Below are 21,648 nucleotides of genomic sequence, written 5' to 3'. Positions count from 1 at the left end.
TGTTCCAACAGTTAATCACTCCCTCTGTTTAAAAAATGTATGCTTCATTGCCTATATGAATGGTTTCATGGTCTCAGCTTCCAGCTATGGGCAATTCAGGTCTTTTGTCTTTGGACTAAAGATCCCTTTATTCACTTGGTATTTTCTCTCCATTAAGTTAAGTAAGTGTCTTTGTCACTGTAATCGAATCATCCTAATGCATTCTTGTTAAGGAAGCTAAATAGCTTGTGCTTTTAAAGTCTCTCAATGTAAAACACTTCCTGCAGACCTCCAAATAATTTTGAAGCTTTTTTCTGCTCCTTTTTTTTTTTCTTGCATCCTTTTCAGAACATGGGAACCAGAACTGTGTGCTGTATTTCAACAGCAAGTGAGAGACCGATATCCACCATGAGTCCACCAACCAAAACCATGCACACCACCTCCCTATCTCAGCTTACCTACATATATATATTTTTTTTTTTTTTTTTTTTCTTGGACAAAAATTATGCAGCCTCTTTGGGACAAGTACAGACCTATCACATCGATCACATTCATTTTATATTATGATATCTTTTACTTCCCCTTCTGCAAAACATTAAATACAGAAACCCAAATTCACCCAACAACAAGGCCTGCTGCCACCAATAGTAGAAGTACAAGCAGATGGTAAGAGGAACACTTTACCACGGGACCTGCCACTGCTCCAAGGCCAGGATCCATTGTGGAAACGCTGGTCCTTGATCCAAGGAGGCTCAGACCAGCCTAAGCTGGGGGAACCCCACTGGTACTGCTGCCTTTACCATACCTGTGCCAGTCCAAACTTAGATTTCACCCTCCTACTTCTGTACTATTATTTTCCTTCCCTTAGCTTTTCCTCTTTCATTTCTCTTCCTGTTTCTCCTCTGCTTGAGAAGCATTTGGGGTTGCCAGATAAGACTCCATCTTCTGCAGCATTCCTATAACCATGTGGCCAAAAATATCAGAAAAAAAGTGGTATCTTAAACAGCTTTATTGCTGGTGCAAACGAGTTGCATCTCATGACTTGCCTGAAGGCAATGTGTGAGGCTTGTTCTTCTGAAAGGGAAAGGTTGTAAGCAAGAGTAAACACCAGAAGAACTTCAATTTCTATTTCTATGTTTGCTATTATTTTACGTATGCCTGTCATTAGAAAGTAATTAGAAGGAAGCTAGTTTGAGTAACTGACATTACAGACCATTAGAATTAATTCTTTCTCCACGACAGTTAATGCCACCTTTAATACAACCAAATAGACTGTCAGTTCAGGGAAGAGAAGTGGATACCGAAGTTATTCCTTCTTTTTCTGTACTTTTAATGATTGGTAATGAAGGTTGCATGTTTGTCCATGGGACTGAGAAAGTTGAAAAGCCAAATCTTAACTCCTTGATTTTGAATGCATCTGGATAACTCTTAGCTTTCCAGGCCCATTTATTCCCTCAAAATGAATCAAACACTTCTCCTATTATCTAAATCTTTCCTATTCTTGAACAGGTTACAATCAATGATATTTAACAGTTTTGACAAAGCACTGAGCTTTTTTTGCCTCTAGCCTGAATCCAGCTCAGTTCAAATATTTTTCTGTGGTTACGGTTTTTTTGGTGATGTGTTTTCCAGTGATCTTTAATGACTTTGGTGTTAGATGAGATCAGTTCTGAATTCTACTTTCATTATCATAAAATAATTTCCATGCTTTCTACAAATATTCAGATTCAATAATAAGATAAAAAATGCAGGTGTTAACAGGCTAAAATATTTCTGATCTCCTTGGGGAAAAGTGCTGATGAAAGCTTGAAATGTGCAAACTAGAACAGTCAGCAAAATTGCTCTCCATTCTAAAATCTGCACTTTTTAAAAAGTGAAAGTTTATGGTTATTAGCAAATGTGGAGAAAAACCTATTACCTTTAAATAAAATGTCACGCATACAGCTGCACAACTTGTTCATTGTATGAAGTTCTCCACCTCTCTTTAAGCATATGAATGCCAAAATATGTTCAACTGCTTGGAAAAATTTCCACAAATATGTGTCTGCAACCAACTAGTGAAGAAAGCAGCTATATCACCTAGAAGCAGGCAAGCTGTCTGCTAGGGGGGGCTTGATTCCTCTCTACTGATGGCATTTTGTGAGAGGTTTATAAGTGCAGGAATCCTGGTCATTCAGTCTCAGCTACAGAATTTCAGGCATTTTGCATAGTGTGGACAAGGGTCCATTTCTTTCTGTTGTTGTACCCTGTGTAGCTGACTGTTACGAAACTGTCAAATTAGACATTGCTTTTAGTTTATTTATAGAGCATTAAATAACAAAAATAGCAATTGAGAATTTAATGAGTTATTCCTCCTGTAAACAATAAAGATCTAATTTTCAGGAATAACAAAACATGCGGTTGACAAAGAATGAGGTTGGAGGGGGACTGAGGACTAGCTCTGAGACATCTGATTTTTCAATTATAGCCTATCCATAATTATGAGGAACAGTTTCCAATATTCAACATAAGATAAAGGCTTGTTTTTTTGATGAAATAAATACATCACAGTAAACAGTACTTGTTTACATTTGGCAAGCTTGACTCCCTTCAGAAAATGCAGAAAATGCCATGTCCAAAAATTCACATTTGAATAAAAATTAGTTTCACATAGCCATGACAAGATCTGCGATAACTTGGTAACCACAACTCTACCTCAAAGAAGAGTTAAATTGTTCTGCTCTGCTCTGCCCATTCTCACACCAGCAGATCATTCACCCAAAAAAATTCATCTGCCCTACTTACATAAACAAACTGGACATCACATAAATAATTCACAGAATGGCAGTCTCTTCTATTAACCGTGTAGTGCAAAACTCTGCCTTGAACATGAAACATGGCTGAAACTGAAATCACCGTGCTAGTCTTATAGCAGCAGATGGTATATGTGCTCTGTAAATCAAAAATATACCTGTCCTGTGAAGGAGAAATCTGTTCTTTTTTGATAGATCAGGCATGAGGAAGCTGTTATACTCTTGTGGACCAGTTGTTTCTTACGAGTGTGTCCATAAGGTTAGCAAGTCTGAAGTACAAACAGGAATCAATCACAGAAACAGCTTTTGCCTAGTGAATATTAACTAATTCACCAAAATGTCTTCTATTCCTCTTATATATTACACACTTAAAAGTCAGGAAATATCCAGGTTAAGATTGAATGTGTAATTTTAGGCTTTTGTTCATTTGATACCATCTTTATCTAGGATGAAGGATTCAAATATACATAGTACTCTTTCTTTCCCCTCTGGGACCTCTGATGTCTGCTCAGTGTCCTCTTTCCATTGGGTTCTGTGGATGACAGTAGACGTTGCTGCTCCCTAAAGCTTCTACCTGCAGCACTTCTTAGCTTCAGTACCTGAGTACAGGATCACAACTGAATAAGGCAGGAAGGTAATGACAGAAGAGTAAGGAAACAGAGAGAACACTGCAGGAGAGGAAGAGGAAATGAAGTTTCATGATACTCCTCTGGGACTTGGTATTGGAAAGTGGCATCCATCCTTCTTCACTCACTGTCCATATGGTGCCAATCAAATAAGGATATCAGACAAAAAGTCAAGAATTGGGTCTAGAGTAAGGTAATTGACAGTGCAAAAGAAGAAAGAAAAGGAAAAATGAGGGGATGGTGGGTGTATAGGGAATAAATAGAGGAAATCAGTAGAGAAATGAAGTGCTGGTTTAACCCCAGCCAGCAACCAAGCACCACGCAGCCGCTCACTCACTCCCCCCCCATCCAGTGGGATGGGGGAGAAAATCGGGAAAAGAAGTAAAACTCGTGGGTTGAGATAAGAACGGTTTAATAGAACAGAAAAGAAGAAACTAATAATGATAATGATAACACTAATAAAATGACAACAGTAATAGTAAAAGGATTGGAATGTAGAAATGATGCGCAGGGCAATTGCTCACCACCTGCCGATTGACACCCAGTTAGTCCCCCAGTGGCGATCCTCCACCCCCACTCCCCCCAGTTTATATACTAGGTGTGATGTCACATGGTATGGAATACCTCGTTGGCCAGTTTGGGTCAGGTGCCCTGGCTGTGTCTTGTGCCAACTTCTTGTGCCCCTCCAGCTTTCTTGCTGGCTGGGCATGAGAAGCTGAAAAATCCTTGACTTTAGTCTAAACATTACTTAGCAACAACTGAAAACATCAGTGTTATCAACATTCTTCTCATACTGAACTCAAAACATAGCACTCTACCAGCTACTAGGAAGACAATTAACTTTATCCCAGCTGAAACCAGGACAAGTCCATACCCCAAAACATGAAGAAATAAACCCCAGGAAAAGGGGGACAACAGAGACGGAGACCATCCAACAGGGACAGTAATAAGCTGTGTAAAATTATGCAAGTTACAGCTAGATCTGACTATTTTGCTTAGAAACAAAATGAATATGGACTGCCTTGTACATGCACAGAGTGTGAACTGCTGTGTTCACATGGCCACATCTCTTACCTACCACAACTTTTGACAAACATGTATCATCCTGTATTACATGACTGCAGATAAACACGTCGCAAGGTGTGCTAGAATTAATTGGTAAGAAAAGTATATAATTAAAATGCTCTTCTACTTAGAATACAATACTATTAAATAAGATTTGAGAGATCGAGGTCTCTGAAGAGGACTTGTGTCTCTTCTGGCACAGGTGCAAACTGTGAGTGCTGTTCAATCATTTGGATGGTGAGATGGCCTCTCACCATCTCTGTTCATACAGCTTAGTAGCCAGGGATTGGGCTGCCAACCTCCATCATCTATGCTCTGCTCCTCCTCATTTGTCTCTAATATTCCCTCTTTTATAGGGATACTTGAAAATACAGAAGTGATGCAAAAACATGACTAAGTTGCACGCAAATTTATGCTGGGAAATTTGCCAGGTTGCTATGGGAAACACACACTGCAAGGAGCATCTGCTCCCTGTCTGTCCTCCTGTGTCCTAGTGCATTCACTTACGCTCTGGGGAGGCTTACATAGACTGTCCTTGCTGACACATCGGAATACGTTAACAGGCTCTGTGATTCCCTTTCACAAATATCTGACATTTTGTACACTTACTTTCTTTTGCCCACGTGGCCTGACAAGAAATCTGGCCCATGAAAAGTGAACATGGAAAATCTTGTATGACAACCATTTCTGCAAGACCAAGACACAATTAGAATACATGAAAACTGGCCATAATATTGCAATGCTTGTATCATCACTTGCAACTCGTACAGACTTTATAAACCTAACCATGACACAGAAGAAACCACTGATATTTTAAAACCAGTCTCTATTGGGTTTGTGTGGCTGGGTTTTTGGTAGCAGGGGAGAGGGCTGCAGGGGTGGCTCCTGTGAGAAGCTGCTAGAAGCTTCCCCGGCTCCAAGTCAGACCCATGTCTGGCCCAGGCTGAGCCCATCAGCGGCGGTGGTGGCACCTCTGGGAGAACAGATTTAAGAAGGGGAACCTGCAGTGAGTGTGGGAGTGGGATGTGAGAGGAACAAGCCCCTCTGCAGAGACCGAGGTCAGTGAGGAGGAAGGAGGGGAGGAGGGTTTGTCCCTGCAGCCCGTGGTGAGACAAGATGGCAGGCTGTCCCCCCCGAGCCCATGGAGGGGAACGGGGGAGCAGAGGCCCACCTGCAGCCCGGGGAGGAGCCCACACTGGAGCAGGGGGATGCACCCCAAGATGGCTGGGACTCTGTGGGAAAGCCTGCACTGGAGCAGTCTGTGACTGAAGATCAGCCGTGGAAAGGACCCACGCCAGGGAAGTTCAGGAAGAACTGAAGCCTGAAGAAAGGACCCACCCCAGGGAAGTTTGTGAGGAATTGCAGCCTGCGAAAAAGGACTCATGTTGGAGAAGTTTGTGAAACACTGTCTTCTGTGGGAGGGACCCCCCGGTGGAGCAGGGAATGAGTGTGGAGTCCTCGTCCCCCCGCGGAGGAAGGAGCGGCAGAGACCAGGTGTGGGGAGCTGACCCCAACCCCCATCCCCTGAGCTGACCCCAACCCCCCTGTTCCCCTGCACTGCCGGGGGGAGGAGGTGGAGAGAACCGGGAGTGGGGTTGAGGTGGGAAGCACTGGGGGCGGAGGGGAAAGGTGTTTTAAGATTTGGTTTTACTTCTCAGTATCCTTGTTTTGTTTTGATTGGTAGTAAAATAAATTGATTTTGTTTCTTCCCCAAGTTGAGCCTGTCTTTTGCCCATGACCATCAGTGGTGAGTGATCCCTCCCTGTCCTTACCTTGACCCATGAGCTTTTCGTTATACTTTCTGCTCCCATCTCACAGGGTGGAGGGAGTGAGCGAGCAGCTTCATGGTGCTTAGTTGTTGCCGGCTGGGCTTAAACCATGACCCAGTTGCCACTTGGAACACATTAGGTGCAAACCTTCAGGCTTTCCTGCATGCCATTTCTGATGCCTCACACATAGTTGCAGAAAGTGGCACCTGTCATTCTTCACTCCTGTTTTACACAGTTTTCTAAACAAACAAGCACACCCTACAAAGGGTTCTTTTTCCCTACGTGTCCCTGCAATCCAAACAGTCTGGAAACAGCTTATTGGTTCAACAGTTCCACAGTATCTACAGTCTGGCTCATCAGATAGGAAAACAGCAGAACTACTTCAAAGCCTGAATGCTAATCTGTGTTAGCTGGGTACAGAGTAATTCGATAGGAAGCGTGTTTCAGTCAGATACATGATCAGGACATTTTTTTCCTCTTGGTTACACTTTTTCTGCAGAAGGGTATTTTCCAGTAAATTGAAAAAATACTTGCTTTTGGCAACTGACCTGACTACATATACTACCCCACAGACATGCTAGTGGAGATACGTTTTCTTATTCTTATGGTCCACCTTCAGTAATACATATTTTCAATCCCAAGTCTTTTCAGAGGAAATTTCTGTGACCTTTACCTTTTGTCTTTTATTTCCAAAATGTAGAGCAACATGTCCAGATTCAGACCTGTTATCACCCTTGTTTTACATATGCAGCTATTCTACCTGTTCTTTCCACACACCAGCACTTGAAATGACTTGAAGGCTCCTCTGTTACATTTCAGCATAGGGTATTCATGAGGTGTGTAGGGTACATGTTCATAGGTGCACTTCAGACAAGCAGGTTTCACCAGAAACTTGGATTCTCATGTGACACGGCTTTCTATTTCTTGATCACTTCAATTACTCAGCAAAAGTAGTCACAAGGAAATGCATAATTGTCTCACATGCAATAGTTTAAATAAGCCACTTATTAGCAGCTGTTTGAACAGCACCTGCAATTTTATTATTACCTGGTACTGCTAAATTTTAACAGCCTTTAGTCCTACCACTTGGTTTACATGCTTTATAATATTATCTATAGTATTTACAATCCGGCAGTGTTCTAGCACTTCCACACAGAAATGAGGCAGTCTTTCTCTCAGTTTGCAAGCTCACCAAACAGCACAGCCAAATTCAGACCACATGGCAAATACCTAGGACATTATATGTAATGAAAAATGACACAGTGTACTGGGTTTGCATGGTGAGGTTTTGGTAGTGGGGGAGGGGCCACGGGGCTGGCTCCAATGAGAAGCTGCTGGAAGCTTCCCCCCATGTCCAACAGAGCCAATGCCAGCCAGCTCCAAGACGGACCTGCTGCTGGCCAAGGCTGAGTCCATCAGTGGCAGTGGTAGTGACTCTGGGATAATGTATTTGAGAAGGGAAAAAAAAGCCTGCGCAATTGCATCCCAAGATAGGAGTGAGAACATGTGAGAGAAACAACCCTGCAGACACCAAGGTCAGTGAAGAAGGAGGGGGAGGAGGTGCTCCAGGCACTGGAGCAGAAATTCCCCTGCAGCCTGTGATGAAGACCATGGTGAGGCAGGCTGTCCCCCTGCAGTCCATGGAGGTCCGCGGTGGAGCAGATATCCACCTGCAGCCCGTGGAGGACCCCATGCCGGAGCAGGTGGGTGCCCAAAGGAGGCTGTGACCGTGTGGGAAGCCGACACTGGAGCAGGGTCCTGGCAGGACCTGTGGAGAGAGGAGCCCACGATGGAGGTTTTTTGGCAGGACTTGTGACCCTGTGGGGGACCCACTCTGGAGCATTCTGCGCTTGAAGGACTGCACCCCATGGGAGGGACCCCACAACGGAGCAAGTGCAGAGTGTGAGGAGTCCTGCCCCTGAGGAGGAGGGAGTGGCGGAGACAACGTGTGGTGAACTGACCACTATCCCCATTCCCCATCCCCCTGTGCTGCTGGAGGGGAGGAGGAAGAGAAAATCGGGAGTGAACTTGTGCCCAGGAAGAAGGGAGGGGTGGGGGGAAGGTGTTTTAAGATTTAGTTTTTATTTCTCATTACGCTACTCTGATTTCATTGGAAATAAATTGAATTAATTTTCCTGGGTTGCATCTATTTTGCCCATGACCATGACTGGTGAGTGATCCCTCCCCATCCTTATCTCAACCCATGAGCCTTTTGTTGTATTGTCTGTTCCCTGTCCAGCTGAGGAGGGGAATGACAGAGCAGCTTTGGTGGGCACCTGGCATCCAGCCAGGGTCAACCCACTACACACAGTTAAGACAGTAACAATGCTTTACTTTTCACCCTCCACAATTCATAGTTATCTGTGAATTCCTTTATTTTAGTATCTCACTGAGATCTACTAACGATGCAATTTGAAACATGCAGTACACATTCGGAAGTAGCCTATGACACAGGAAAGCAGAGAGAAAAAATGGATAGCTGTACTTTTCCTATGGTATCATCCTTTTCTCCACCAGGAGTTTAATTCTGATTACTTGCATTACAGCAGAACCTGGCCCTAGATATTAAGCACATCTGTACTGTGCCAGGTGCTGTATGGATAGAGCAAAACCAGAGAGCATAACAAAATGAAGTGGCATAATTTCGTGGTCAACATGGTAAACTCAGCAGTTACATGTTTCTCAAGACTAATAAGGTTATTACAGGAGCGTCTGAGGCACTGTCAAAGAAAGAAACAGCACGTAATGAAATGCTAAAAGGGAAGCTCCTTCCACAGTGGAGGAAATTCTGGTACAGGATTCAAAGATTTAGAGATAGTTAGTTCTGCCTTCTGAATGCAGATTGCTGCAGTTACAACAAAAACAGGCCTGGCAGTTTTGACCGCCCAGGAAAAATAGGGACTTCATTCCAGTATATCTAAAAGTGGGTAGAAAAAAAATATTTTCATTAATAATTTAAAAAAAAAAAAGACAGAGTGATCCAGCTGGAGAGCAATTCACTACATATATTATTGCATTACACAAAAACATCACTGAGATAACTCAGGAAGGGGCAGGAGTTATCAACCTGATGAAAAAAGTCACTATGTTGCTCCCAGAGGATGATTCCACTATTCCAGTAACTTGTTCATATTGCTATAATTTTCAACACAAGTAGTGATTACATTGAAACTTTTTGTTTCCTAGCAGAACTACTGCATTTTACACTAGCAGAAACAATTTAAAGTTTTATTTATCCACAAATTATTTCAGTGAATGTTGTGCCATCAGGCTAGCATCTCACGAACCGTTTTTGAAAAGAAAAATCGGAGGCGGAAGACGAGTAGCGCAAGAATAGCTTTTCGTCCTTCCTAGTGATCGTGTTGCTTCTCTTCAGTTCGAACCCCCAGACGTGTGAACCACGGAGAGTTACGTGACGGCCTACAGCGGATGTTGGTAGGCAGCCCTGCTTCCCTCTCCCTGTGACGCGCAGAGGACACAACAGACGTGGAGGGGCAGAAAGGCCCCCCCAGCCTTCAACCACAAACCCGTGCGAGAGCACCGCAGCCACCCCAAGCGAAAACGTCCGCGCGTACACCCGGGCCTCCGAGAGCGAACCGACACTCGCCAGACAACCGCTTTTTAAAAATCCCGCCTAAATTAAGGCCCCGGGCCCGCCCACCACCCCGCCGCGCCCCGCCGAGCCCCGCCGCTCCTCTCGCGGAGCCACGACACCGGCGCTGCGGGCGCGGGCCCCGAGCGCAACGCACCGCCGCCGAGCGCGAGCGTCCCTTCCCGCCCGCCGGGGCGTGTCCGGCGCGTGGCCCCACCCCTCCGGGCGCCACTCGACTGCCACAGCGCCGGCTGCCACGCGCCCTTCCCTCACCGCTCTTTCCCCCTCTCCCGCCCGGCATCCGGCGTTGCCGCCGGGCCCGCGCTGGGCCCGCCGCCGTGCGCCGCAAGGCGGAGAGGGAGTGGCGCGAGGGGAAGGCCGCCGGGCTCGCCCATGGGGGCGCAGGCGCGGCGGGGCGGGTGCCCGCGGCGCGGCGGGAGCGGCTCCCCGGCGCCCCTTCGGCGAGGGCCGCCCCCGGGCGGCCGGGGCGCGCGCCACCGCTCTCCTCCCCGCCCGGCCGCCCCCGCCGCGCGGGCCCCCCGAAAAGGGAGATGGAGCCGGCGCGCTCCCCCCGCTCTCCACCCCCCCCCCCGCCTTCTCCTCCTCCTCCTCCACGCTCCCCGGCACAGGCGCGCCCTGCTCGTACCGCGCATGCACGTCCCCCCGCCCCCGGCGCGCGCGCGCGCACTGAGTGCTCGTGCAGGAGGCGGCGGTGACGGCCGGAGAGACGCGCGCAGGCCCCCCCCCCCCCCCAGTCCCCCTCCCCAAATTCCCCCCCCTCCTCCCTCCCCCCCCCCCCTCCCCGGCCCCCTCCCGCGCGGAGGCAGCGGCGGCAGCGGCAGCCCCCCGCGCTCCCCGGGAAGTGCGGTTCCGCGCGCGCGCGGGTGGCAGGTAAGCGCGAGCCCTCTCCCTCTCCCCCCCTCCGCCCAACGGCAGGGCCGCCGTTGCGCTGCGCGCGCGCGCTCTCCCTCGCGCGCCCCCCTCCCGCCTCCTACTCCTCCCCCCTCCCCCGCTCAGTGCCGCCGCCTCCAGCAGCCTCGGCTGCTGACGGCCGCAGCCGTTAAAGCCCAGGCAGCTGGCGCTGGGTGAGATGGAGGTGCCGCGGGCGCGCCCGCCGCCTCCGCCAACAGCTCGGAGCCGTCGCGCGCCTGCCTCCCGCGCGCGCGGCGGGCGGGCGGGCGGGCGGGCGGGGGGGGAGGGCGGGCGAGGAGAACACGTCCAGCGGCGGATGCGCACGTTGGGGCGCGCGGGCTCCGCGCGGCGGCGGCCGCCGCAACAAAGGGGCGCGCGGCCGCGGCCTGGCGTCGCCTCGACCGCCGCCACCGGTGGGGCGGGCGCCGCGCGAGAAGCGTTGGGGCGAGGGGGAGAGGGGCGCCCTCGCCGCGCCGCCCCGTGAGGCGGCGCGGGGCGAGGGGGGCGGGGGGGGGAAGCGCCGGGCTCGCTCCGGAGAGGGGCCGCCTGCTGCTCGCGGGCGCCCCCGACGACGGGCCGGGAGCGCGGGCGGCGCCTCCCTGCCGCAGGGCCGCGCCGGCAGCCGCGGGCCCCCGGCGGCGGCGCGGGTTCCCGCGGCGGCGGCGAGCGGGCCGTGGCGGCCCGGCAGGGCCGGGCCCCGCCGGGAACCCGCCCGCGCCGCGTCCTCGCCGGCGGGTGCATGGAGCGGGCGTGCGCCCGGCTGGCTCTGCGGTCACGGGCACGGCAGTTGGCGCCGCGGCAGTGCGCACGCCTTCGCAGCCGTGCGCGCCAGCACGGCGAGGCACCGAGCGTGTCTCGGGCGGCCGCGGCAGGAGCTGCACGAACAGTTACAACCCCAGACATAATCTTCCCCCCCCCCTCTCCCCCGTGCCTGTGGTGGCAAAGGCAGTGTAAAATGCGTGCGGGGTGTGTGTGTATATTCAGAATTAACCCGCGGAAGCGGTGACCCGGTGGCAGTGGGAGTTTCCCCTGCCTATAGTCCGTGCTGGAGGTACTCTGGTCAAGTGCCTACCGTGCTCCGCTCGCAGAGCAGTACCTTTGTTTCTGTCACCAACTGCTGCGCACCCCTGTGTACTCAGCAACACTGTCTTCAGCCAATTACTTCTATAATTGGTTCTCGCTTAGTTAAGTCCCAACAGAATGGCAGCAAAATTGCATATGGTTTAACAAAACAGGGTGGGATTGCTGCTAGATCATCAGCAGTAACGTTTTGCTGTTTGCTTAAAAAGAAAGCAGCATTTTTCCCAGCTTGCGAAGAACTCTAAATAGATCCTGTTGAAATAGGTTTGTCCTGTCCTCTTTGGCGCTGGGCTGTTACGTTTTCCTGGGACGGTAGACCCTGACAGCCCAGAAAAATACACAGCATTTCTTGATTTCCTTTTCTTTTTGTGTATTTCAAATATTTATGCGCTTCCTATCTGGCTATCTCAACATCTGATTATTAGGGACCAAGAAAAGAATTTTGGCTTTCCTCAGGTTTCTTTTGTAGCCAGTAGGTACTGTATGCTGAGATGCCAGACCTGCAAAGGTGTTTGGAGGGAGTCAAGCATTCCCATACCATTTTAAACACCCAGCACCAAGAGGGGAAGTCGCCTACCTGTTGTCTGCTTCTGTTTCATATATGGTCCATGTGGATAAATTATGATTTAGGAAAGGAGTTCACAGTAGCTCTGTGCCAGGCAATGGAGGATTTGTTCTGAACCAAATATTAAATTTCCTTCCTCTGCTGCATTTCCTGCTTCTGTCACAATTAGATGCCTGTGGGAGATTGGGATTTAATAGTTTAAATGACGTGTTTTGCATTTTCTTTCTGCCATTCAAGTATCTTTGTTGCTGGCGATCTGGTATCCATGGTGTCTCTTTCCCTGGTCCTGGATGTGCATCCATCCACAGCCCAGTCTGCTGTCCTTTGGAATGCTTGGTCTGCTTGCCAGACCCGCCACTAGGCTTGCCCACCACACTAATTCAGCAGAAGACCTTTTTGATGAGTCGCTTGCTGGGTTAACACTGTTGATTCCTGTAGACGTCTTTCAGACTTTTCGATGTAGTGCAAACTACAGGAAAGTGGAGTCAGGGAAGTGAAGTAGCCAGAGGAAAGTGAACACATGGTTTACGACAACAGTGCTATCAGATCAATTTATACAGTCATCTGTCTGTAGAACCAGTAAAAATAACTGGATATTTTAACAGTTCATTTTGTATAATTTTAAATAATCGAAAATGCTGTGTTTTAACACACAAATATAAAACAATTTCAGGAATCGATTTTATCATTTCTTAAAATGTTATTATCTCCCTGTCTTCCAGGCTGAAGGTGGCCCATTGTAAGGGCTAATCATCTGTCAAATACTTAATCATCATTTGTTCAGAAAATTTCCTGCATTGTTCATGGTAAGGCTTATATGTGATATTTCACATTTGGCTGTTATGCTGACAAATTTAGAGTATTTCTTATACATTTTTTAGTATTAATATTTCTTTTAGCTATAAGAATGACTTCTACTACAGTTGGATCATACATTTATTGGGAATTGCAACTTCACAGAGAAAGTTTTCATTTTGGGCAACTGAATCAATAAATATTTGAATAATTTAATACATTGGTACGAAAAATTATCCTTTATAAATCACTATGTGTTCTGTAAAGCATATAACCTAGGGAAAAACCTTTATGTATTCACAATTTTAAAAGAATTTTAAGAGTAATGCTTTTATCAGCTGAAAGGCTTTTTCTGGTCATATTAAGCAAAAAAAAATATTTGGCAATTCTTTTAGTGTATAAATGACATCAGCTGTTGGGATTTTATGACTGAGACAATTTATAAAAATTACAAAACTTTCCCATGTCATTTTACAGGAGTTTTTCATCAGTATGTCTGAAACCATTAAATATAATGATGACGATCACAAAACTGTGTTCCTGAAAACATTAAATGAACAACGTTTGGAAGGAGAATTTTGTGACATAGCTATCGTGGTTGAAGATGTTAAATTCAGAGCACATAGGTGCGTGCTTGCTGCCTGCAGTACCTACTTCAAAAAGCTTTTCAAAAAACTGGAAGTTGATAGTTCATCAGTAATAGAAATAGATTTTCTTCGTTCTGATATTTTTGAGGAAGTTCTCAATTACATGTATACTGCAAAGATTTCTGTTAAGAAAGAGGATGTAAATTTGATGATGTCTTCAGGCCAGATTCTTGGTATTCGATTTCTGGATAAACTCTGCTCTCAAAAACGTGATGTATCTAGTCCTGAAGAAAACACACAGTCCAAGAGCAAGTACTGTCTAAAAATAAACCGTCCTATGGGGGAACCTAATGATACCCAAGATGATGAGGTGGAAGAAATTGGAGATCATGATGACAGTCCATCAGATGCGACAGTGGAAGGAACTCCCCCAAGTCAGGAAGATGGAAAATCACCTACCACTACCCTGAGAGTGCAAGAGGCGATTCTGAAAGAGTTGGGAAGCGAAGAAGTTCGAAAAGTAAACTGCTATGGCCAAGAAGTAGAGCCCATGGAAACAACTGAATCAAAAGACTTAGGATCTCAGACCCCTCAGGCTTTGACATTTAATGATGGCATAAGTGAAGTGAAAGATGAACAGACACCAGGCTGGACCACAGCAGCTGGGGATATGAAGTTTGAGTATTTGCTTTATGGTCACAGGGAACACATTGTATGCCAGGCTTGTGGTAAGACCTTTTCTGATGAAGCGCGATTGAGAAAACATGAAAAGCTACACACTGCTGATAGACCATTTGTTTGTGAAATGTGTACAAAGGGCTTTACCACGCAAGCTCATTTGAAAGAGCACCTGAAAATACACACAGGTTACAAGCCTTACAGCTGCGAGGTATGTGGAAAGTCTTTTATTCGTGCACCGGATCTAAAAAAGCACGAAAGGGTTCACAGTAATGAGAGGCCATTTGCATGCCATATGTGTGATAAAGCTTTCAAGCACAAGTCCCACCTCAAAGACCATGAAAGAAGACATCGAGGAGAGAAACCTTTTGTCTGCAGTTCCTGCACTAAAGCATTTGCTAAAGCATCTGATCTAAAAAGGCATGAGAACAATATGCACAGTGAAAGAAAACAAGTTACTACAGCCAATTCCATCCAAAGTGAAACAGAACAGTTACAGGCAGCAGCTATGGCTGCTGAAGCAGAGCAGCAATTAGAAACTATAGCTTGTAGTTAAAAGCAGGAACTTTATCAGAAGTAATATAAGAAATTAAATTGAACAAAATCTATTGTTGGTATACATTTAGACTGAGAATTATCTTTTCAAGAAAACATATTTTTAGAGGAATTGAATGCTACATAGGAACACATAGCATTGCTTGGTTAGGTATTTTAAAATATTTCAGAGATGGTTATTCTTTAAATATGAAATAGTTTTGTTGTCATTAGCAGTATAATGCACTAATACCTGATTTAATTTGAGAATATGATCAAGTTCTCTATAAAACAGGAATCATCACCAGCTGATGTTTTGTTTCATCCAGTATGGAATACTGCATTACGATGTCGACATCGAAATCAGTGAGTTTTGTTTGAAAACACTGAGATCTCAGAAAATAACAAATGTGGAAAGGAAATACTTGGTTTTCATAATTGTGAAGGTGTTATACCTAACAGTTTTTGAGAAACAGATGTTGATTCCCTAAGCTTTGTAATTCCTCCTTTTTTCACCTAATGTAGGTGCTAGAGGTTGGTACAACAGAGTGTAAGGGGGGACGGTGATCAAAATGAAATTGCTTCTTATTCCATTCCCTCAGATATCCTCTTATTTTAATCAAGGTGGCAAGTTTAATGAAATACTTGCTTTCCTGAAAAAAGTGCATTATTCACAGTGGTCCCGGCTGCCAAAGCAGAAAGGTCCTGGCATTCACCTGTCCATTCTGTGGGAAAAAGAGTCTGCCTCGTTTGTTTCTGTGTTTACTCTTATGCAGGCCCCTGAAGACAGGACAGAGCCACACAGGAGAAAGGGTGCAGCATGGAGAAGGAGACATGTTCCTTACTCTGACCCAGTAGAAATTAGTTAAAGCTAATACAGCCTGAGGCTGTAGGTTTTATTCTGCAGCTTTCAGTTCACCTAACCTAGCACAGGTACTGGCAGTGCAGGAGTATTAGCTGTGCTGGTGAGTGACCGGGTGTCACTTCCAGACCTCTGGAGTTGCAGAGCACAGCCACAGGCCATTGCATAACTGCCCACAGTGGTCAGGCTGGGTTTTGTGTCCTAGCTGGTTGTATCAACTAATGGGTCCCATTCAAGTTTAAAAACTTCCGCCTTCTGACATACCACCTCTCAGCAAGAGGGAGACTTCAGTGAGTGACTTCAGTCATAACTGAACCAGAATCAGTGTTCACTAATAGTCTGTTACTTAGAGTTGCCCGTTTTTTTTTCAGATGAGCTGGGGTAGATGCTGCTAATTTAACTGTTAACTCACAGAGTCAACAAAGTGGTCTTTGGATTGCAGTCTGCTACATGTAGTCAACACGAGAAGACTCAGTAACAGTGGTAATGTAATTCAAAGGGATATCAAGCCTTTATTTTAAATTTGTAAATACTACAACTGTTGTCAAAACTTCATTTGAAGTTGGAATGGGAAAAAAAACGAACTCTTGGGCACATGGTTGGATAACGTTGGTCACTTGCGATACCTATAGCATATGAAAGTGTTAGACCAGTTTCTGGTAAGTTACTGTGTAGTAGATCACATCTTGCTTTTCTAAATAGAAATTGAAAATAGTGTTTTCGGAACTGTTATGGAACTTTGATTATTGTTTTTTTGTTTGGTTGGGGTTTTTTACAGCTTCATTTTATTCATGTACTCATCAGGTTAAGCAGTTACCTTAAAATGCCAATAATTGTTTGAAAGCTGGTCTGTAAATAAAACATGAACTTAATATTTTAGAAAATGTAAACTTTGGACCTTTACCAATATATTTTTTTAAAATGTTGCTTCATTTTACATTCAATAATATTAGTTTGTAAACAAACTATACATTTTGTATCTGTGCAACATCAGAGGATGTGTAGTCATTGCATTTTATTGGTTCTCTTGAGGAACATGATAAATGACCATTGTTAAAATGTCATGTTTTAAAATGTATATGATCATAGATATAAAGATAGTAGGTCCAAAATGAGATCTACTTTTTTTTCTAAATATATTAGTCTTGCTACATTTTCTTATCTAAAATTGTGTTCACTTTTTCTTAGATGATAAAATTGGGTTTAAGACGGTACAAAACAGATCTGTTGTGATGAGTTCAAAAGTGTAAAAGATGATGAAAGTAAATTTTGTCTAGGTCTCCTGTGAAGAGTGCAGGAAGTAATGAGCTTAAATTACAGCAGTGAATATTTACATTAGACATTAGAAAAAACTTAAAGGGTTGAATAATGACTTACTAGAATAGAATGCCTGGGGAGACACTGCAATTTCCGGTAGTGGTGATATTCAAGAACGGTTTAGACAAACATCTAGGAATGGTTTAAATATAGTTAATTCTGCCTCGAAGCTGAGGGATGAGCTAAATAACCTCTCAAGAAGAGCCTCACTGGTTTTTTTGGAAAGTAATAAATAAAAATGGAGCTCACTGAGACAGCAGATGCTTGAATGGGAAGACAGACCTCAAGGCTTACAGTTAAAGAAAATTGCCCTCTGACATTTGAGCACCAGCAGTCAGGCTGTGAATTTGAAATTGTTAACAAAAAGCAGGCTTGCATTAAAAGAACACCACCGAAAGTGTGATAATATTGTGTTTTATATCAGAGTAAATTCTGCTGTTAAAGCTTACAGCACTTAAGAGTTATGCAAGGTTACAGCTGTAAGGTTTGCATGATGTTTGTAGCTTTTTAAAACTGGGACGGATTGATATTATACGTACTCTAATACAAAAGTGTGCAGAGGCAGGAACAAATATTACTGCTGCACGTTCCTTGGACAGGCATAAACACCTTACATGAGACTTGGTCTTAACAGTCTGTCATGGAAACAAATTCAGTGAAATCAATGGAATTGCTCCCATGTCAAAGGTTCTGAAAGGGGCTTCGGCCTCTTGCTGGTTTTTAGCTGCTTAAGAGTCAGAAGGCTGCTGTATGTTCCTGAGACCAACAATGACAATATTGATCAAGAAGGAAAAGGCTCAGTTATTTTTGTGAAGTTGAGAATTTTATTGGCAATTTCTATTACTGCTGTCTGTTTTAAGGCTATGAACTTACCTTATTTTTTCTTTTCTTGAAAGCCAATAGGTAATTTTTTCTTCCCAATTGTTTTTATTCAAGACAGGGATGAAGGCCTAGAATATTTAAGGTTGAAGTTTTGGAAAAGGTTTCAGAAAGGAAGCGTGGAGGTAACCTTAGGTGTACGTTATTGTTAATGTGTTCTAGATTAATCCTTTTCATTGTGTACATTTTGAAGGGATGTTAGCTTATAAGTTTTGGGGGTCTGTCTGTGAAGTTCGGGTAAATCTGCATCTTAAGACGCTACTGCTCCTAGCTCTCTCCTGTCTTGTGCCAGCAGATGCCATGTATAGAAGCAGATGTACATCAGCTCCAGGCCACAGAGGTTTTCAAGCATGATAAACCGTAAGCTATGAGCTGTGTTGATTGAGGAATGGGCAATTTTTTATTTTTACTGTTAAAAGGATGGCAACTTCTTTCAGAGCATATGAGACAGTGGATGAGATTCTGTCCAGTTAATGGGAATTTTGCAGTTGACTTTACTGGGGTCAGACTAGCCTAATATTCCTAACAGGTTTTCCAACAGTGGGCAAATTAGCTAATTGGGGTGTGTGCAGGTCTGACAGAATGCTATAGAAACATAGATGGCTAAAATAACATTAGATATGAATTAATTGTTTTTCTCAGAATTAAGTAGCAAAAATTAGCCCTAAACATACACTTCTTCATCTATGGTTTGTGAAATCAGAGTCAATTATGTCTTGGTTACTCTTTTTTGCTTGTACTGAACATCTGTCCATGTTGCGACGTTAGATGACCAAGTGGCTTCAGTCGAACTCTCCATCTGTTGGAATTAAGTATACGAATAGGTGTTTGCATGACCAGGGCTTACATGTACATAATGCAGCAACATGCTAATTGATGTGAAATGAGGTTCTTCTGGTGACCCAGATGGGTGTAGAAGGTCAACACCAGTTGAGACACTAAACCAAAGTCTTAGTTCCAAAAAGATCTAAATACTAAGGAAGTATAACCATTTAGTTAAAAGGCTTTGTGCTTTATAAGACTAAATAACTTAGAGTGAAAAGTAATATTCGAAATAAGAACTTTGCTATTCTGTGATCTTAACTGTGTGTTCCTAAAAATAGTATGGTTTTTTTGTAAAGAGAAAAAGGAACAAAGAGAACACATTTTGAACTCTGGTATCTGATTAATTTCTGATCCAGTTTGTTAGCCATGGGTATTCTGCTGGTTATTTGGCACAACTCAGTTTGGAAACTGTAAAAGTTCAGAAAAGAATACCTTCCAGCCCTTCTCCATTCCACACCAGCTCTTCTACTCACCCTTCTTAGGAATATTTAAACAAATGTTAGAAAATGAAACAATTCACATTGCAGTACTTGTGTTTTAATTTTTCTGCTTTAATCTTTTAAGAAGGTTTAGACCTGGAGATCAGTTTTAAAGATGGTTGTGTGAAAGAAAATGCCTCATGCTGACTTAAGTAGCAAAAGTTTGAGGAGTTCAGTTTCTGTTTGTTCATGTAAGCTACAGAATACAAGATACTTCTCAAAGTCTTGCCATTTAGGTACCCAAACTGGGGCTCTTTTGAAGATTGGGCCCCAATTTTCTAATCTAGAGATTTTCTTCATGATTCCAGTGAGTAAGGATATTTAAAATAGAGTTGGGTGAGATATAGAATAAAATATCAGATGATATCAGAAAGTCTACCCTAAGCTTAGAATATATTTTTAGGGACAGATTATCTATTATTAAGTCTTTTATCAATTTAGACACCTCTCTGTCTTACAGAAGATACAAAGCATTTCCAAAACAAAGTACATCTACCACTAACAACATACGACTTTTCTGAATGTAAACATTTACAGATTGGTACAGAATAGGATAATTCTAGCTAGAAGGTAAAGACAGATCTAAGAAATTCTCATCTTTTTCAAACAGTTAGTCTGTAGATCACAGTAGTATGCCCCATCAGCCAGAAATGTGCATGTTTCATTAAAAATTCCATTATAGCAGTTGGTCTGTCATTTGTCTTCATATAGATCTAAAACAATTATAATAACATTACTCTTTTCAGAACAGATGGAGGATTAAATGTAATACAAGAAATCTGAAATAATAGAAGAGCTAAAAATAGTGATTTATACAATATTGATATGTTTTTCAATGTATTTCTCTCCATTGTTCTTTTATATTTTTTTTATTTGCAGGCCCTAATCCTTTAGATATTTATGGAACTCTGAAATATTATGTACTTCAGTGGTTCTAATATGAACAGCACTAGAGCTCTTTAAAATAGAAATAGACTTTTGAAGTCTTACTGCTTTTTTAATAATCTGTAGCTAAGAATCTAATTTTTTATAGATAAACTTGAAAAAATATGTAGACCATATGAATAAATTTGTACCACGTCTGACCTGTTTGGTATATATATATCAAAAAGCATGGCCAAAGCAAAATTTCTGGATACCTGTATCCCAGATTCCTTCCAAGGTATATACATTTTTTTAAAGTCTGTAGTTCTTGAAAGAACACAAGTTTGTAAAACAAGTGGTACTAACAAGAAATTGAAATTCTTACTGAATGGAAATTCCAAATATATGTTCTTTTTAATAATACTGAGCCATTTTGAGTAAGTATATAAGGCAGTAACTACATATTACATATTATGCATATAAATAGATTTCAAGCTGTATCTTAATGCAGAAGCAAAAGAAATTAATGGATATAATGCATCCATTATAGATCATCTTTATGGAATCATAAAATCATAAGAGTTATTAAAATTGATCAACTTTTCCCACCAAAGCATTAAAGCACTCTTCTGTTTTAGAAAAACATTTTCTGAGGCAAACCCATTCTGTTAAAAACAATAACCAAAAAACCCCAAACCCTACAGTGTTTACATTTGTAGTTTTCTGACCTCCTCCCAATGGCCTACTTATATATTTAAGTAATCTGCATACACAAGCAACTTAAATGCAGGGAAGATCAATCTTTAGAATACTTTAACAGACAAAGATACTCTTAAGTTTTCATTCTTCAGTAATAAAGGTCCATTTTTTCAGGGTCAAGGGTACCAAAAGCAGTGCTTACGGGAACAAACCACTGTAGTGCATTGCAGATGGTTCAGACAAGAGGATGTAGTATGGCAGAACTCTACTCTGAGAACAAATACTCCTCTCTGCTCTAGAAATTGGAAATGGTGCCGATACGAGAGCCTGTGTATCTTCAGGCAGGAGTTCCTCTTCAAGGAAAGTTACCAGTTAACTGTGGATGATTTATGTCTGGTTTGTACTCATCATCAGCATAACTGGGGTTTACAGAGTAGAGTTTTCAGGACTCTGTCTTTAAAGATACTAGTTGTTCTATTTTGCATACTGTCAAAGCTTGTGTACAGGTTTCTGTTGTGTTTAGATTGTTTCTATTTCTATTGCAGGGGCAAAGTTAGAAGAGTTGGAGTTGAAGCAAGAATGTACTGTCAAAAATGTTCTAAACATTGCATTTATTAAACTTTAATACAAATTAAATGCAAATTTGTATTTAATGTATTTAGGGTACACTATATTTAAGAACATGTTTTCATTGCTTACGTCAGTAGCCTCAGATGATAATTTGTTGATTTGTTTTCATTACCTTAACC

The 21,648-nt window shown here is 43.6% G+C and overlaps 1 protein-coding gene across 3 annotated transcripts; it reads left to right on the top strand.

Moving 5' to 3' along the window:
• The first annotated feature begins 10,625 nt into the window (after positions 1 to 10,625).
• Positions 10,626 to 21,597, top strand: ZBTB14 (zinc finger and BTB domain containing 14). 3 transcript variants are annotated; one of them, XR_007509746.1, is made up of 5 exons: positions 10,626 to 10,714; positions 13,103 to 13,186; positions 13,653 to 16,319; positions 18,328 to 19,906; positions 21,074 to 21,597. XR_007509746.1 is itself a non-coding variant. In XM_049830184.1 (3 exons), the coding sequence occupies exons 2-3, from the start codon at positions 13,184 to 13,186 to the stop codon at positions 14,994 to 14,996; spliced, it is 1,347 nt and encodes a 448-aa protein (XP_049686141.1). In that variant the 5' UTR covers positions 10,626 to 10,714; positions 13,103 to 13,183; the 3' UTR covers positions 14,997 to 16,971. The 3 variants fall into 3 exon arrangements, 1 of the variants encoding a protein (XP_049686141.1); XR_007509747.1 differs by lacking the exon at positions 18,328 to 19,906; XM_049830184.1 differs by lacking the exons at positions 18,328 to 19,906; positions 21,074 to 21,597 and having other exon boundaries at positions 13,653 to 16,971.
• The last annotated feature ends 51 nt before the right edge of the window (positions 21,598 to 21,648 follow it).

This window comes from Accipiter gentilis, chromosome 27 (genome assembly GCF_929443795.1).
Source record: "Accipiter gentilis chromosome 27, bAccGen1.1, whole genome shotgun sequence".
NCBI classification, from domain to species: Eukaryota; Metazoa; Chordata; class Aves; order Accipitriformes; family Accipitridae; genus Astur; species Astur gentilis.
The sequence above is the reverse complement of the archived record's forward strand: the minus strand, read 5'-3'. Positions and strand labels throughout refer to the sequence as shown.